Below are 19,211 nucleotides of genomic sequence, written 5' to 3'. Positions count from 1 at the left end.
CTGGAGAGGTACAAGGGCAGGTGCGTGTGCGCACGCATGGGCAGGACCATTTGCAGACTTGGAGGGAGGGTTCAGTCTGCATATTAACATATTTCCTGGCACATCTAAGCCACTTCCTTTTTATGAATCACCTCCAACCAAAACTGCTTCAAGCTGCCCTCTTGCTAAAAAAATTTTAAAAAAAAGAAAAGGGGAAGATGTGATGTTCATAAATACATTTGATTTTGAGAGAGTGGATTCATCACAGGAAGAACAGAGAAGGGTTACATTTGAAGAATTCTAATCAAACTGGCCAGCGTTCTGCCTCTCTGCATCCATATCAAAATACTGAAAACATGTTTGTCCTAGCACAGATTGTCTGGCTCAAAAGACATAAGCCCAGATCCTCAAAGGTACTTAAGTGCCTAAATCTGGGGTTGAGGTGCCTAAGTCCTATTTTAGGCATCCTTGCGATCCACAAAAGCCCCGTTCAGCTGCTGCCTAACCTGTAGGCGCCTGAACTCACTCAGCACGTACAGTTTTGCAGTAGAAGTTCCCTAGGCACCTGTGTTTCTGCCTCTGAGCACATATGCTGCTGCCTCACCCTAGGCCAGGGGTTGGCAACCTTCGGCACGTGGCCCATCAGGGTAATCCGCTGGCATGCTGCAGGACATTTTGTTTACATTGACTGTCCGCAGCTCCCATTGGCCGCAGTTCGCCCTTCCCAGCCAATGAGAGCTGTAGGAAGCAGCGGGCTGCAGGGAGGTTACATCGGGAACATCAAGTCTGGTCTTTGTGTCCCCTAGTTTTGCTGGAGAACTCCTTGGAGGAACAGAGAACGAGAGAGAGCACGCGCACACACACTTTCTTTGCCCCCATTGAGGAGACTAGGATGCTCGATCTTTTGCAGATACTCCCTTCTCAACTCCACCAGGCAATACCATAATCCCACTGGTTCTCTAGTCAAGCAGAGCGTCCATCACGAAAAAAAGGTTAGAGAAGACCTACCTGTCTCACAAAGAACAAACAGAAAACACCACTTAAAAAAAAATACCCTGCACCCCATTTCAGGCCAGCAATGCCTATCGCAAAGAAGCAGGAAAGGGCAAAAGTCCAATTATCACCCCTTCACAGGCAAGCCCACTGTAACCAAGAACTGTGCTGGATTAAAATGGGAAATATTTCTCTCACCTCTTGCTACTGCCCTGCTGTGCGTCTCTTATGGTGACTCTTCTGCCCATTGTTTTTTGGCTTTTTACTGGGGCTGAACGTAACCACCAGTTGGTAGAGGCAGGGAGAGCACTATGGAGGGACAAGAGGACGGGAACCAGTTAGCATTCCCGGAACATAACAGCCTATTTAAAAAAAATAAAAAATCCTAACACACACCCTGGGCCTGCACACCACAGCTCTATCACCATCTTTATGTCCTTGACACGTGCCGATGGCATGGAGGCGGCTGGCACCAGAACAGCCCAAGAGAAAGAACGCGAGGCCAATGGAGATTTATGTGAGGAGAGTGAGATGGACAAGGTAAAATTGTCAGGAGGAGTTGTTAGAAAGTAAAATATATTGTGACAATTCCACTCCTGCCGTTCATCAATAAACTGACAGATCATTTAGTGTCAATTAGGAGTGATAGATGGACAAGTCCCCATGATCCTGGGCCAAAATTAATGGCTGGGAGGGAGAGAGTGATTGAAAATGACGGCTGACATTGAGAGGAAAGTCCTGAAGGTCCCCAAGGGGCCATTACTTGCCTCATTCCCTTGCAGATCAATGCAGGGACAAACCCAAAAACAGACACTTCAAGACAAAACTTAATCAGACTTCCTTTCCTTCCTTCTCCTTCCAAGTTCCGCTCCCTTGCTCAGCCACCTTGCTCTCCTCTGCCTGCTCTCGCCACGCTGCTGCGAACAGCTACAGGTGGCAGTAAGACACGGCAACAGAACCCTGCTACAGGCTTCCCCACAACCAGGAGCCTTACTCAGCTCCTAACATGGCAGCACCACAGGGAAGCACATGCTTAGATTTATTTCAGCAACACTGTGTTGAGAATAGAGGGTGGAAGAAATGACACACCCTCCCGCCTTGCCATGCACAGATGCAGAATTTCACAGACACTTCACTATTCCCACTTGCTGGAAAGGGATGGCCAGAGGTTCTATAAACCAGCTTCTCTCAAGGGCCATTTCACACAGACAAGAGAGCGTATTTTAAGTCCCATCTTCTTGTAACAGGCGGCTTTAACTTTACTTATCTCCAGAGCCCTCAATTCATTCAAGTCCTTAATCCCATAAATCACATTCCTCCAGCTCTGGGGCCCAGTGCTGCCACTCCCCACCCTCCAGAGCCCCAAACAACTTCTCCACCCAGGTCATGCCACCATCACTGCAATGCTCTTGGGTGCATCCCACCTGCCCCTACTCTCTCAGATGTCCACCAATGCTTCCCTGCTATCACATGCACTCTCCAGGGCATTATATTGCCATCCTGCCTCAGGACATTTCAGCATGCTCCAGGGCATACCCTTCCCACACCTACTCTCCAGGACATGCCACCATTTTTCCAAAGGAAGCAGCTTCAGTTATTCCTAAGGCCACCTGTTCCCAATATGCCACCATCATGGACCCTCCGTGTCCACCAGGGCACAACAGATTCATGTGTGCACACATTGTGGGTGACTTCCTGATGAAAGCTGCTTGCGAAGGCACCTTGAAGTGGCTGTATTTGTTCAAACACAACACTAGATGCTGAGGAGAGGATTGTGGGAACTAAACCACAAGGGCTGATGAGAATGAAGGGAAACAGACCCAGGTTTCATGCAAATGTCCTTATAGCAAAGCAAGGACAGAATCAGACACTAGCAGAGATAGATATGGAAGAGACGCTAAAGAAAATGTCTTCGGTGAGGACAGCAGCTATTTGATTGAAAGGGACCCTGGCAAGTTGTTTTGTTGTTTTTTTTTAAATACTTCCACTTATAAAATCCTTATGGATGCTCAAAAATAAATTCTCTTTGCCTGAAGCCTGGACTTTTCCCATTGGTAAACACTTTCCCCCTCTTTGCTTCTTAGGACGCATGAGCCAACACGGCAATAAACCATTTACTGTTTTTCAGGAGTGTCAGCAATGATGCCATCAAAGGCATCAGCACAGCTCTCATAGCAGAGCTTGGGTTCCCTCTGCTGGTTGAAGAGCAGATTCACAACAAAACAATGATTATGTTATTACTATTAATTTGTATGGCAGAGTATTAGGCCCCAAGTATCTAGCTAGGTACTTATATAGTCCCCATCACCAGAGCGCTAGGGCTGGAATAAGCAGCACTGGGGCTGACACTAAGAAAAACTGTGTCTTCCCTTTCTCTTCAGATAATAGAGGAAGTTCAACTTCAGGGACACCCCATTGGAAGAAAAATAGATGATGCCAAATAGAAGTGAGGAGTGTTATAATGGTTATAGCAGAGTCCCGGCTCTGCCACTTAACCTCTTTGTCTCAGCTTCCACATCTATAAAAGAGCAGCTACTAATAAAAATAGCTATTTCATGGGGCTACTGAGAGTTCTAATTAACCTTTTCATACCTGATTCTTTGTAACCTTATTTGTAAAATGTGCCACTTTGGTGGCCTCTAGAAATTAAGTGACAGATCTGTAGATGCTTTTGGAATCTTTGTGATGAAAGGCCCTATTCATGCAAAGTATTTTTAAAATAAAATAGAGTATGGAGAGAACCAGAGGCTACCTACCCCCAACTTGCAACAGATTGAGGTAGAAATGATCTGGCAGATAGAGCCAAGAGTACAGTGGGATATATGCTAATGACCCAGGTTATCCAGGTGAGACAAGACCAGGGAGGGTTGTGAGGGGCTCCAGAAGGGTCCAGCAAAACTAGGAACAATGGAAAACAAAATGGTAGATGAAATTCTACCATGACAACTGCTAGGTGACACACATTGGAAGGACAATTTCAAGTGACCTGCTCACACTGACAGGCTCTGGAAACTAGTAATGGAGCAGGAAAGTCGTCTATGTGCCACGGCAGATAAATCAACAAGGCTACCCGTGCAACAGACAACGTAGTCAGAACTGGAACGAAGAGGTGAGGCTGCATAAGGGGACAGAATAAGAACTACAAGGCCATTACATAAATAGATGCATATACTAGCTGATCTGCAATACACCTGCACATGACAGAGAAAAATCTAACTACAGCCCCATCTCCAACCTTCCCTTCCTAAGTAAAAGTCATTGAGGGTTTGTCTACATGCTGGTTTTGCACTGATTTAACTCCACCAGTTTAGAAACCAATATATGTAAAGGATGCAGTCTCCTAGCATGGGCACAGTTAAACTGGTATCAGTGCTAATACTGGCAGTAGCTATACCAACGTAAGCACATCGATAACAGTGTAACTGCAAACACACAGTGGGGGAGGAGGTGGGGGAAAACCGTGTTGTACTGATTTAACTAGACGGCCTTCCAAACCAGTATAGTCAGTCAAATTGGTATAAAAGCAGTGCATAGATAAGCCTTGGGAAAATAGAAACAACCCAGCTGCAGCAACATGTGTGACATCAGCCTATGACTCAGACACTTCACAAGCAAAATTTAGTATGAGATATGCTAGAGAAACAGCCCTAGTAGCACTGGCATCTTGGAAGGAAGGGATGGAGAAATCAGTGTTTGAAGAATCTGCAGCTGGAGTCACAAAGAAAAGACAAATGACAACAAGGGATTATCCAGACTCCTCCTTTCCCATCTTTAATTTTTTAAAAATCAGAATAACTCCCCTAAAACTGACATGGTCATAAAAATTTCTTCTGTGGCCCTTAATGCCAATCAATAACAGCTTGCATCAAGTGGCCACTTCCACTGCGTCTTGGAGTGTTACTCAAGCCAGAAGGTGCCTGAGATGCCAAGCGAACCAGGTCTCTCACAGAGATGGACCATTCCCCTTGATCTTCTCTCCTGCTCCTTTGTCAGATTTGTGTCTAATTTGATTGGAAGCTTCCCTGGCCAAGAACCTACCATATCAAATCTCTGAAGTGCCCAGCATACTTCAGGATGCTAGAGAAATAATAATATAGGTGTGTCCTGAACCCCACTCCTCTGAGTTGGCGGGGTCAGGCTGTGCACTTTTCTTCTGCTCTCCCCCAAACTACAGAATCCAGAAGATCCACCTCAATATGTTCTTCTAAAGAACAAGAAGTAACTTCCCCAGAAACTTACTTTTTCCAGGTAGGCTCACTGTTGGGTGAAGGGCCACCTAATTCATTTGGTCCAGGTAGGCCTTGAGTGACCTTTGCCATATAGGACCTGCCAAGGGGATCCTTGAATGCTCCATCCTGTCCTCAGGGCCCTGTGAACCCAGCATACTTCTGAAAGAGGCATATGTAGTCCTTTCACAAATTGGAGAGCCCCCAGAGTTAGGTGACCAAGCCAGGAGATACACTTAGGTGTGTGCTGAGAAATATAAGCAACTCCCCCACATCCTACCTGAGCCTAAAACAAGAGGCGTCTTCCCACTCTTTAGGTCCATCAATAGGTGAGGCAGAGCCCAGTTAACTTTACAGCCTTTGGTGAGTAGCCTGAAGTTTTCACCTCTCAACTCCACCTGCCCTTAGTCCAGGTCCTCCGTCTCTTGGCATGTCCTGATCTCCCCTTTCCTCTAGATTCCCTACATCTTCCATCCTGGAGTCTCCAGCTGTACTGAGTCCCACCTCCTTCCCCGATTTCTCTCTTCCCTGAATTCTGTCCCTGACCACCTCCAGCAATGTGGGATCCCTCCATAAAGGCTTCTTCCTAGATATTACATTCACCCAACCAAACACAACATCTTCTGTATTTTCCACAGTATGCATCCGATGAAGTGAGCTGTAGCTCACAAAAGCTTATGCTCAAATAAATTGGTTAGTCTCTAAGGTGCCACAAGTACTCCTTTTCTTTTTACACAAACACTGATCCCTTTCGCTTTCCACCAAGGCTGGACACAAAATCCTGATTCCTTCTGTGGAGTGCCCTGGCTGCCCGTGGGACTCCACCATTCACCAATGGTGAAAAGAGCTCAGCCAGGAAGAGTATTCTCCTGGACATGCTCCTAAACCCACCTCCACACCCCTTCCCAATTACTGCAGCTGGCAAGGGATATGCTGTCACTGGTTTCACAGAGATCTGGAGGCCTGAGCAGAGTAGCACTTAAGGAGAGTCAGTCAGCTGCCCCCAGCAGGATGGATACTCTGGGTTGGGTGGTCTGGAGGGCTGGCTCACAATAGCATTAGAGACAGAGGCAGCATATGAGGTTCAGGAAGATCACCCTAGTGGTTGTGACAGCAAGCACTAAAAGGTGATGTTCAATCAATTTATGCCTAAGCCCAGGGCTGTCCCTAGACATTGTGGTGCCCTACACAGCCCCCTATGCAAGGGGTGTGTGTGTGCGCGTGTGCTCGCGCGGCGCCCAAGGTCTTTAGGGGTCAGGGGGGAAACGTAGCTCAGGGGAAAGAGTGGAGTGGGGGCAGAGCAGGGGCAGCTTTCCTGGCCAACTCAGCCAGCTGTGGGAGCAGGCTGGCCACTGGAACAGCATGCAGCTGCATAGGCACCAGGAAATTTGGGGCAATTTGGTGCCCCATCCCATCCCGAGAAAGAAAGAAGCTGGTACTCACTTGGAAGGTGCCATTACAGGATCATCTGCCCAGCCTCCTTGCCGGCGTGGGGGTTTAGGTGGGGGGCCCTTTAAGAATAAGAGAGACACACAAGAAAGAGGATATGTTATATGCAGTTCCAACCAGACCACCTCACACTCAGTTCACTCATATTGACCTCTGCAGAGAATTACCTGGCAAGAAGTTTGAGTCCAATACCAAGGTGCTGTTTTTAACAAAGTTTTACAAAACAAAGGAACAGCAATGTTGCAAGGCAGGTTTAAAGTGTCTGAGACAACAGGATGCATCACTCTATCCAGGGACCGAGCTGAGTCTCAGGTTCACATACACAAGGCTCAGATGCTGCCTAGCCAAAACATGCTGGGTATGGTGGCAGTCCAGCATGTGGGTACTGCCCTCTCCAGGAAGGTGCATCTGCAGTTTAGTATTGTTAAACTGCACACATTTTTGTTTCATATCATAAGTGCACAACAAATTAACACACTCCCTACGCCCAAGGAGCTCTCTCTTCAAGACAGGCAGACAGACAGGACAAGACACAGGCACATTAGGAGACTGAATTGGACTTTTAGAAGATAATTATTCCTATTATCTTGCTCCTTCTTATGATGTGCCTTGTGGCCATGGCAATAGGCAGGTGGGGACATGGCTCAGGGATTGGGATAAGAATTTCTGAGACCATAAGGGGAGCCAGTAGACTGCTGTTCTGCGTGTCCAGCCCATGCCCCCTGCAGCTTTGGGCTCAAATCCCCTCTCCCAGGATACTGAAGTACCTGATATGGCAGAGACCTTAGCAGTTTGCATGACACACAGTAGTGTGAGAGATGGGGCAGGGCAAACAATTTCAGATTTTCATAGCACCAAAGGACGCTGTCCAGAAAAAGCAGGTGGGCTAGAAAGAGTCGTAAGACTACAGCACCAAATGTGGAGAGCGACACAGTATCCCTAAGGGAGCTTCAACCCTTAGGCAGGGGTAGTTAACTTTAGTTAAGAAAGGGGAAGAGATGAGTGAATACTGAAGATTTCCTGGTCTCAGAGTGAGGGGTGGGGGAAGAGGATAACTCTGAGACAAGGCCGGCCAAGGGTCTCTTGCTTCTCAATGAGGAAAGGCTGGTGGTAACCCTGAGGCAGAGGGTCTCCTCTGTTTGTTTCTAGAAACAGAAGTATTGTTTGAGAGTGTGGGAAATGGACACAGCCTGCCAAGGGCAACTGCTGCCTGCTGTAAGGAGGGGGCATGACCCTGCATAGCTCCTCAGGAGGAGCAAAAATAGGCACTCTCCAAAAATAAACAGGGAACAGAAATGAGCTGGGAGCCGCAGTCCCAAAATATTGGCTTTCTTTAGCAAAGGGAGCGCGGGAGGGCACAGGGACAGGCAGGGAACGTGAAATGCAGGAAATGGCCTCCTTATATGGGTTCATCCGCAGGGGACAGAGCTCAGTCGACTGGAATGACCATGTCACAGAATGCAAAGCCTTCAGGGCCCCAAGTGAATGGAGTTTTCTGATCTTTACATGATTCCCCCAGATTCTTAAGATGCCAAACTACAGAAGAGGCTGCAGTGCCAAAAAAGGAGCATTTTGAATTTAGATTATTTGTGTGCTCCCGAGCCCAGAAAAAAAGGGGAAAAAACCACACCACATATGGGCGTGCGTGCACATACAAAAAACCCTACACACACCCCACCCCTACATCTCCTCACACAACTGTCCCTCCCCACACATGCAACCCTGACCCCCCTCCACCCCGCTCAGATCCCTCCACAGCTCTACACAATCCCACAGACAGCCTACAGCCCATGTCCCCCAGACATACAGCCCCAGCACAGTCACATTCAAAAACACCTCATGGGTCTGATGAGTTACATGAATGCTGCCAAATAGTCCAGTGGACAGAACCGAGGGAGGACCCAATACCTCCAGCCTCTGCCCTAGATCGCATTTCCCAGAGTACTTAGGGTTTAATCACAAACTATCAAGGTCAACATTCAGGTTCAAGGTTGCTTCAGCTCAGGCACCCAACATTAGAAGGTACCTCTGAAAACATGCCCTGGTCTATGACCAAGACATGACTTCACAGTGTAACTGGGGTTTAACCCCACTGCCTCACCCACTTTACATCCTCTCTCCACTGAACACACAGACCGTGTGGCTCTTAATGTCCAGAACACTAACCCTCCACTATTCCCACAGCCCTTGTATTCCTGTTGCAATAAGACCAGTAATTCTTTCAGGATTACCTACAAGGAATATTCAGTCACAATGATGGCCAGGCCAAGAATGAATTGAGGATCATTGGCTTTATCTTTGTCTCTTTGCCTGTAAAGTATCATAACTAGGTTAGTGTACCATATACATTTTTAAAAATAGTAATTTGCATTTATTCATAGGTTTTAAGACCAGCAGGGACCACTGTGATTATCTAGTCTGACCTCCAGTATAACTCAGGCCATAGGACTTCTATGAATTAATGCCTAATTGAAATATTCATATATTTTAGAAAAAAAAAAATCTAATCTTGATTAAAAATTTTCCAGTAAGGGTGAATCTACCACATCCCTTGTTGCAATAATTAATTAATTATATAGCATCATTTATCCAAAAATTTCAGTGTTCTACAAATTAAGATGCAAGCATCATGTCACACATCACCAAAATACAGCCACTTCTGAGGTAGATGTGGCTGCCCCAAGTAGCCCTAAATAAGAATTCAAGACAAAACTAAAATGAATGTAATGTCCAGTTGAAACTTCACATAGAATTTAGGGATACAGTTCTGGTGTAGTGGCCAAATTCCAACCTAGATACCCCAATTTTTATGAAGTGGGCTGTAGGATTTTTAATGGCCAAAAATGGTCAAGACCTCTGTGCCCCTTAGTTAGGTGCCTAAATAAGTGAATGGACTTTCAGAATGATGAGCACCCAGCAGTTCTCAATGGGTGTCACCCTGGTTTATTCGTGGACAACTTTCTAGTGTAGCTCTTCCCATTTCTTTGCATGTTTATAAAATACTTTATTCTCTTTAGCTGCATTAATTAGGGGCTGATCTACACTACAAAGATTAGGTCAGTTTAAATACATCATCCAGGTCTACAAAAAAATTTCACACCCTGTGCAACATAATTAAGCTGACCTAAGTCCTGGTGTAGACACTGTTAGGTCAACAGGAGACTTTTTCCATTGACCCAGCTACTGCCTCTTGGACAGGGGGATTTACTACAGTGACAGAAGAACTCCTTTCATTGCTGTACAAAGCGTCTACGCTATAGTGGCGCAGCTGCAGCTGTGCTGCCATAGCGTTTCTAGTACGGACATAGCCTACTTTGGTTTTCTTGATGCCCTCAGCTCTTTCCAGGTTTTAACTAAATTATATATTCTTGGTCAGATACCCAGTTCCAGAAGCTTTCTTACCTTCAGTCCCTAGAAAATGTCCCTTGCACATTGGTCATGGCTTGGTCCTTTAATTTTTTTTTCCCTACAGGGATTCAGTCTGCTGTGTCTTTGTGATTGTGCCTTTCAAGGATTCCCCAGACCTCCTTCCTCACGGGTAGAGTTTAAATACAATGTATTACATGTTGCTCACTGCCCCCCATAATTACCTGAATCCTATTAGTCATACCTTGCTAGGGGCTGTGAACCCCTATTCCTCACTATGCTGAATTCAAACAACTAATGGTCACTAGCTCCTTCCTACTATTCTCAGTTAGTTCCTCTTCCTTGTCAGATAGCAGTAATTCTAGGGTGGCTTCTGCTCTGCTCCCTACACCACTGGGGGGGTTTCCAGACTCCTATTAACTTGGGCCTCTACAGCTGCAGAGGTAAAGGAGCTGTGTGGATGCTAGAAGCACCTCAACTGCCTCTCTTTGGAACTTGAGCAGGCAAACCTTTCAGAAGATTATTAGTGTTACAGAGGCAGGTTATGGATGCACTGTGTCCTTTCCATAAACAGATTCTCAGAAGAGATTGTGAAATGTGGATTCATTTTCCTTCATCATCACAACACCTCTTGGGAGCCATCAGCAGGAAATATGAACTCAAACAACACCGACAGTGTGTGTCAGAGGGCACATGGACCTCAATCCCAACCTGAGAGGCCATGATGGTCCATCCCATGTATCTCATACCTCCTAACCAACATCCGATAGAAGCACAAGGCCCAACTCCCTGCCACAGGCAATAGCTTTGGGGGTGGAGGTCTGGTGGCAGGGGGGATTGTATGTAGATGCCTTGTTTTCATTTAACAACCACCACAGAGTGGAGAGAAAGAAGGACCAGGCTTCAGTTTCAGTCTCCACAATAAGTTACCCGAGGCTCCTCTACAGCTAAGAAAAGCTGCCTCCTTGGAGAGGGCTCATGAATTAGTTTTAATTATCACCAAACAAAAGAATTCTGACTCAAAGAGCCCCAGTGCCTCTGGGAAGCCACACAAATAAACCAGTCTGTACAGCCACCACCCAGAATAAGACATGGGGAAGGCCTGATTCCTTGGTCTGCCCAAACCAACTCCCCTAGCTTCCTAGGATAATGGAGAGTGGTCCCCATTACCAGACCCCCTAGGGGCCTCCCTCTCTTTAGGAGGCCTTTGTTAGAAAGAAGTAAAGCTGCCTTTAGCAAATCAGTCTCCCAGGAGTTCCCGGGGTATCCTAAATCCCTGGAGGACTGGGTCTTCCCTTCCCCAGGACCCTTTTGTCCTAGTAGCTGCTTACTTCCCTTTACTAGGAAAACTGGGCCAGAGGTGCATCAAGATGGCAAGGAACTAATTTAGGGCCCCAAAAGTTCTATACAACCTCACAAAGGGGATAAGCCACAGCAGCCCATGCTGTACAACAGTTGTCAGGATTTCATGCCATAAAACAGTGTCATATCCAGCTACATAAATCAGGACCATGTTTCTGTCCTTTCAATAAAGTACACATATTGAAGCATATGGCACCCTGCCCTGCCCTCCTATGGCTTATATCCTTCCCTCTCCCCCCACATCTATACATCAATGCACTCCCCTCAAGGGCTTATCTTTTCCAACCCTGGGGTTACAGAACAACGTCCCTCCTCACCCCAAGGCTACACAGCAATGCCCCTCCCACCCATCCTGGCTATATACAGAAAGGTCCCTTTATCAGCTTACTCCTCCCTAGGGCTATGTACTGGTAGCAAATGTTCACATCCAGCTATACCCCTCCATCAGCTCTTTTAGTGGGCTTAGGATGGAAGCATTCAAAGCATAAAATAAATGTGTGGAAAAAAATCTTTTAATAAAACTATTTCCCATGGGATGCTCAGTGTCTGTCCCTTCTCCCCACCCAGGGAGCTGCTGAGCAACTCAACAGCTAGGCCAGTTGAACAGGGAGGATGCTACAAAAAAGGCTGGGGAACGTGGCTGATTAGAAGAGCTATTTTGGTGAGAACGAAGGAAGATGTCATTGAAAGGCCAATAGAGAACCTCAGCGGGCTGAAAATAACTGCCCTGCTGGCTGGCCACTTGGGGTTCCGGGGGGAGTGGGAGAGAGGCAGTACAGGGCCTTGGGGAGCACCAGGTCATATGATGCTGGGGCTCACACTGGAGAAGTTGGCCTAATTAGGGAACATGAGTTAGTTGCATTTTTCAGATTCCTCCTGAAGAATCTGGCCAACTTCCAGCTGAGCAGGCCCAGGCATGGCTGGGAGTCCAGTATGTCTGCAGGCAACAGAGAACCACATGGAAAGAGAAGCAAGTCCACTTCAAAAATATACAGGTGTAACAGCCCATGACTTCCGAAACACTGGCTCCCCTCTGGTGGATGATGCGTCTCCTAATAGCAGAGAATAACAGAATCCAGATAGCCAGCAGAATCTTCTGGACATGGCAGGTAAGTTCAGCCCAGTCCAGGACAAACATGTTTGCCAAGCAAATCTGGGAGGGAATTCACAACTGAAAACACCGCCAAGAAACACAGCCTTAGAGCTGGCACTTATTTCTCTCGGGCTCTGTTGAGATGCCTCTCACTGTGAGAGCTATCAACTCCCACCCCAACACCACACCAAACCATGCAAAGCTTTGGTAGCATGTCCCATACCAAGAGGGGTTAGCCTTAGCTGAGGGCTCCTCCACAGTCGAGCATCATGGGGGATAGCAGAACCCTACAGAGCAAGGGATCTTAATTAAATTGTTAGATATGTGGGGTAGGGGCTGTCTTTTTGTTCTGTTTGTACAGCACCTATCACAATGGGGTCCTGGTCCATGTCTGGGGCTCCTAGGCACTATCACAATACAAATAATAACTAATAAGAAGGATTGAAGTATCTTGTGGGAGCAAGACAGGACTCCTTCAGTTCTAAACTTCTCAGAGCAGAGGGTATTGGGAAAGCACCTAGCACAGAGCTGGTGCTTCCTCAAAATAAATAAATAATCCCCCATTGGGATAAACCCACTGCTGGCCATATGCAACAATGGGCTCAAAAGCATCTTATTCGGCCTTCTGTAACTCTCAGACTGGAATGCCACAGGGTCAATATTTAGGTTCTGAGAAAGTTTGGAGGTGGCTAATGGAATCACATTAGAGTTTACCATGTAAACAGGGCTGGGAACCCAAATACAGAGCGAGGTGCTTGAACAAGAACTGAGCAAGAAAACAACACTCTTTCACTTTCTGCTTTCTCTGATCCTGCAAAGTCTCACCCAGGTGAGCAAGCCTTAGTCACACTAGTAATGCTACTGATTTTAATGGGGCTTCTCACCTGCACGATCAGGCCCGTACTAAGTTATACATGTAAAGTACTTTGCTTTAGATTCTCCTCATCTGTTTCCAACAATAGCTCACATTATTAATCATGATTGCATTCCTGATAATGACCAGTTTAATTTAAATAATAAGCAGCACTTTTCCAGCTGCTTGACTAATATTAGTCAATCTCCACACAACATTATCCCCACTTAACAAAAGGGGATTAAGGCACAGATTGGAGAAGGGACTTGTCCAAGGTCACACACCAAATCTGTGGCAGAGCAGGAACAGAACCAAGGAGTCTTGGAGGACTAAGAAAAGGAGTGGGAACCAACACACTTTGCCCCTCCAGATTAACTATGTTCTCTTCCTCACCACAAAGCCAAGATACTGGGATAGACCCTTTATTATTCCATTGACCAACCTCACATCTCTTTGCTATGTGTCCTAGGCAGCCTTGGAAAGCGCAGCCCAATGACTGGTTGAACCTGGCAGGCATTCAACTCTGAGCCAGGGGATGCAGAACACATCCTGGAGCAGGCAGACGGATGGAGGGCAGGACTTGAGCTGGCACATTCACAGAAAGAGCACAAACGCTGCTGGTTCAATAATCTTCAACCCCCAGTGGGGAACATAGCTAATACAGGAAGAGCCCAGATTATAAACACTCAGTGCAGCCCAAAGGGAGTTCAGAGAAGGGCTATATGAGTCATCAGGGCGATGGAGGGGCCAACTTCAAACTGATGATTAACAAAGCTAAGTATTTCAGCTTGGCTGAGCAATGACTAAGGGAGGGATGTATTGTAGCTGCAAAAGTCTGTGGTCACACTTGATAGTTAGGTATCATTTATAATAGTCTTATAAAGGGTTAATAAATGATAAATAGAGATTATAAACATTTTATAGACACAAGTAGTTGGCATTACAGATGATTATAAGCCACTTACTGATCCATCAGACCCTACAGCAATTAACCATTTATTTTCCTGTTATAAAATTATTTATAAATGTAACCTCAATATAAAAAATGACCAGGTATCAGAAGGGTGTAAACCCTAGGGAGGGAAGGCCAGGATTTAGGCCAGGTGGTCCTAAAGTATTTCATAGCAATGATCACTTCTCACTAGAACAATCGCCTCCTTGACACCTCCTCTCCCTCCCATCACACATCATCTCTGTAGCAACAACTGCTCACATGGAAAAGTCCCCTCAGGAAAATAATGTTAGTTTATTTTAATGAAATGTAGCAGCCAGAAGGAGCTAGTACCATGTGACCAGGCAGCTCTCCAGATTCCCAGCAAGTGCTCAGTAGGACCTGGCTTGGGAACTGCTGATCTAGGGTGATACAGGGGGATGTAATTAGATCTAACCAGAAAGAATTAAGAGGATGAAGATTTAGGCCGATTCTCTTCCCAGCAGCAAGAAGAAAGCCTGTGGAATCATCCCCCAAGGGAAGTCCCATCACTTGAGACAGTGAAAACGACTTGGGACACAACCCTGGGGCTTCTAATATAGGGAACGATCCTGCCCTGACCTAGCAGGAGAATGGGTGAACTAGGTGGATCTTTCTTACCATTAACTGTTATGATACTATGAAAAGAAAATTGTGAATTGCAATGCTGTTTCTCTCTATGACTGGCATCAGGCCAACTGAGAGTAACATCCTGTGGCCAGAAGTAATGAGGTGAGAGGCAGAGTTTCCTTCCTGGACTTTAGCCTTCACGCATAACCCCTCCAGAATGGGACCTCATACAGGCTTCCTAGGATTGGAATAGAAAACCCAAAGAAAGAGCTGATCCCCCATAGCTTTGATTCAGCAGACAATTGACAAGTGAGGACCTGGTAACCGGTGGTGTTCTGACTGTTAAGTGGCAGACACAGTCATTTCACTGTTGAGCTGCCTCATGCACAGTAGTTCCCATCACATTCAGAGGGCTTGACACCAAGCTACTAAACACCCTCAACTCCCACAGACTTCAGTGCAATCAGCACCTTGTAGGATCAGGCCCAGAGGCACTGGCCTTAGGAAGAAATTCACATGACAGCAGACCAATAAGATACCGTGTTTATCTGCTGGTATTTAACCAGATAGCTCAGAGAAGCCTTGGGAGGAAGGCAGCATCTGCTCTGAAAAGACATTTCTGTTTGGAGAGGATGCAACCCATTTCCCCCTCATCTCTGGACTGAGGCAGGAAGCACTCCTTCCAAGCTTTGGAGCTCAGCAGTACTGCTGGCGGTGAGGGAGAAGAAAGGAGGGCCACTCCAACTTCCCTCCAGGGCTCAGCCCCTGCAGAATGCCCAGCTCCTTCTGGCGAGGGGAGCGAGAGACCAGCTAGGACATGCCACGCTACCACTAGGGTATTGGGATGGTGTTTTCTCCTCTCTACCTTTCTTCAGCTAAAAAAAGCATTTGCATATCTAATATACACAATAAGCAGCTTTAGCCAGGAGGACTGGGCAATAGTGACTCCTGACATAGGCAGAAACTACACAAGACTCGTAACTCTGAAGCTTTTCAGAAAATTCAGAAGCATTTCCAAGCTTCTCCCCAGGAAACAATTGCCCATTTGATGAGTTTCTAGTACATCCTGAACAGCAGTCAGGACTCCCTTTTCTAAATGAATGCTCTGAAATTTACAGGAATGCCTTTTAGTTATGGTAAATCCATACAGGAGAGCACTACTGAAAATGCAGCTTCCTTCATGTAACTCAGGAGCTCAGCACGAAACCCAAACTCACCCGATTCCCTCCAGGCGATAACATTTCCCAAGGAGCCAGTGCAGTGAGAACGCAAGGGGTGCAACCAAGTTCCCGGGGCAGAAGAATATCACAAAAAGGGTACAGGCACACATCCTAGCTAAAACCCAGTTTGTCTATTGACTGGCCTCCTCCAGCAGGACTCAGTGACTCCTAAAGGGGAGCTTTCACACTAGGGCATCCTGCCACGCATACCATAGATTAAATCAAAACCCAGTCTCCGATCTGACACCCTGGTCACTAATTGCGGATATAAAGAAAAGGAGTACTTATGACACCTTAGAGACTAAGGTGCCACAAGTACTCCTTTTCTTTTTGCGAATACAGACTAACACGGCTGTTACTCTGAAACCTGTCATTAATTGCTGATATGTTTTTCATTGAGGGCATAGCACCTTCCCAGCTCCTCTACTCCCATTGGCTTCAACATGGAATCTGATGTCCCCACCATTTCTGTGGCAACATGCATGACTGTAACCTTAGTGCAGGATGCAGCAGCTACGAAGGAGGGAAATCCCTATGAAAAAAAGGATAGCAGTAAGAGCCAAGGGAAAGCAGGCGAATCATTGAGCCTGAGGCATGAGACTACCATCTTTTATTCTCCTGTGAGAAAGTCCCTTTTAAAGCAATCTTCACTTGCATTGACAGGTTAGCCCTGCCAGTTCCCCTAGGAGAAGCCAGCATCTACCCAGAAGCCTCTAGTCCCACAAGGTCTACCTTTTCCTCAGTGTCTTCATCCTAGAATGTGATCAGCATGGGAAAAAAAAAAAGAGAGAAAGAAATTATAAAAAAGAATACCCATGAAAGGCCCCCCAACACAAGTCTCTGGATTTCAACTTGGAACGAATAGAAGCAACACCTAAAGGACACTGTGCGCCTGCCACACACCTTCTGTAATCTTTCACACCTGGAGAGAGTGAGTGTCAACTCTCCATTTTACATCTGCTTTGTGTGGGTGTCAGTGAAATAGACCAAGACAGGAGAGAGTTTGGCCATGCACATTCAACTGCAAAGGAAGCAGGAAGCTGCCACAAACCAGATGCTTGTCCAGGAACTGCCTAAGGAGCAATCCAAGTTACAAACAAACAAGGCCAACAGAGAGTAGATAAAGTCATTTCTCTCTAAAGAATGAAAGGTCCCAAACCACACATAGGTACAGGGTAGTGGTGAAAAGGGGGTTCTACAGAATAAACACATCTGCAAGAGCACCATAGCTCAGAAAGGGCCCCAAGTCACACAATTGAGTTATATATGCAGGAGGCTGCAGCTATGCATCCTGGAGCCACTGCCTCCTGAGCATGACTAGAACCCCTACAGTATCATGCAGAACCACAGTTACATTACCCACACAGATTTCATTCTTGGTGCAAATGTAACACTGAGACTCTGGTCATCAGTGGGCGGGATCGAACCTGGGATTTTTGGAGCTAAATGCATGAGTCTCTATTGCATGAGCTAAAAGCCACACAGCCCTTAGCTAAGGCTGTAGCAGACTCATTAATCTCTAAGTGGTCATCCAATGAAGTGAGCTGTAGATCACGAAAGCTTATGCTCAAATAAATTGGTTAGTCTTTAAGGTGCCACTAGTACTCCTTTTCTTTTTACTAGAGGGGACAGAACATCACACCCAGGAGATGTGTGGATTACACACATGCACCCCCTGCACAGGAGATTGGATTATTTCAGCTAGCAGTGTCCACTGGGGTCATGTCTGTGTCCTAGGTGCGCTCATGCACCCACCCCCCCGACACATACATTCCTGAGGGCATAAAAGGCTCAGGAGGCCCAACCATCCCTCAGTTTCTTTGCCAGTATAGAACCCAAGTGGCATAGGACTCTATAGTAATGGGAAGAGGGAGCAGATCATAGACTAAATGTGAACATCACATCTAAGAACCACAGTTCCTGCAAAGTTAGTAACCTTTCTTTTTCACGTGATTGTCCACATGGATTCCACTTCTGGCTGCTCCAAGGGAGGGGCCATTATATCACATGCCCTGTCTCAGCATAGAAGAGGTCGATACAAGGCATACCTCTTAAACCTAGCATACTGGTGACTCCAAAGTAGATGCTTTGGACATCACCACTTTCAATTTCTCAAGGATAAGTGACCTAGTGCCAGACCCAGCAATCAGTCACTTAGTCTTTGCCAAAGTAGCAGGTGCCACAGAGCTAGTCAGTACTGAGGCGCACGATCCTGAAGCTCTGAGTGCAGACGCTACAGGTACTCAGTCATTCAGTGCCAGGGTGGGTACCAAGGGCAGCGCAGTCTGCCAATTTAGTGAGCACTGCACCTGCTGTCTTGGAGGTCAGCACCAGGACACCAGAAGGAGCCTTTCTAAGATTATGGCTCTTAAACAAATGAGCCCAAGACAAGAGTCTAGTGACTCAGGTGCCAGGGATGGTATCATAAATATAAAGGGAAGGGTAACCACCTTTCTGTATACAGCACTATAAAATCCCTCCTGGCCAGAGCCAAAACCCTTTCACCTGTAAAGGGTTAAGAAACTAAGATAACCTCACTGGCACCTGACCCCAAATGACCAATGAGGATCAAATATGGAAGGGGGGGGAACAAAGGATTTGTCTGTCTGTGTGATGCTTTTGCCGGGAACAGATCAGGAATGCAGCCTTACAACTCCTGTTAAGTTAGTAAGTAATCTAGCTAGAAATGCGTTAGATTTCCTTTTGTTTAATGGCTGGTAAAATAAGCTGTGCTGGAGGGAATGTATATTCCTATTTTTGTGTCTTTTTGTAACTTAAGGCTTTCCTAGAGGGTTCTTTATGTTTTGAATCTGATTACCCTGTAAGGTATTTACCATCCTGATTTTACAGAGGTGATTCTTTTACCTTTTCTCTAATTAAAATTCTTCTTTTAATAATCTGATTGATTTTTCATTGTTCTTAAGATCCAAGGGTTTGGGTCTGTGTTCACCTGTACAAATTGGTGAGGATTCTTATCAAGCCTTCCCCAGGAAAAGGGGTGTAGGGCTTGGGGGGATATTTTGGGGGGGGAGGGGGAAGACGTCTCCAAGTGGGCTCTTTCCCTGTTCTTTGTTTAAAATGCGTGGTGGTGGCAGCATACGGTTCAAGGACAATGCAAAGATTCGTACCT

At 46.3% G+C, this 19,211-nt stretch overlaps 1 protein-coding gene across 2 annotated transcripts in view; it reads right to left on the bottom strand.

Annotated features, from left to right (window-relative positions):
- Positions 1-19,211, bottom strand: part of IFT43 (intraflagellar transport 43) — a 58,873-nt gene that overhangs the window by 36,038 nt on the left and 3,624 nt on the right. The window contains exons 3-4 of one of the 2 annotated variants that reach the window (XM_073349248.2): positions 6,642-6,709; positions 1,171-1,281 (exon numbers count right to left, since the gene is read on the bottom strand). In XM_073349248.2, the coding sequence (XP_073205349.1) occupies positions 1,171-1,281; positions 6,642-6,709 (179 nt within the window). The remainder of the gene's footprint in view (positions 1-1,170; positions 1,282-6,641; positions 6,710-19,211) is intronic. The other variant, XM_073349249.2, reaches the window with a different exon arrangement.

This window comes from Lepidochelys kempii, chromosome 6 (genome assembly GCF_965140285.1).
Source record: "Lepidochelys kempii isolate rLepKem1 chromosome 6, rLepKem1.hap1, whole genome shotgun sequence".
Taxonomy (NCBI): domain Eukaryota; kingdom Metazoa; phylum Chordata; order Testudines; family Cheloniidae; genus Lepidochelys; species Lepidochelys kempii.
Note: the sequence above shows the minus strand (reverse complement) of the source record. Positions and strands in the feature narration are given on the sequence as shown.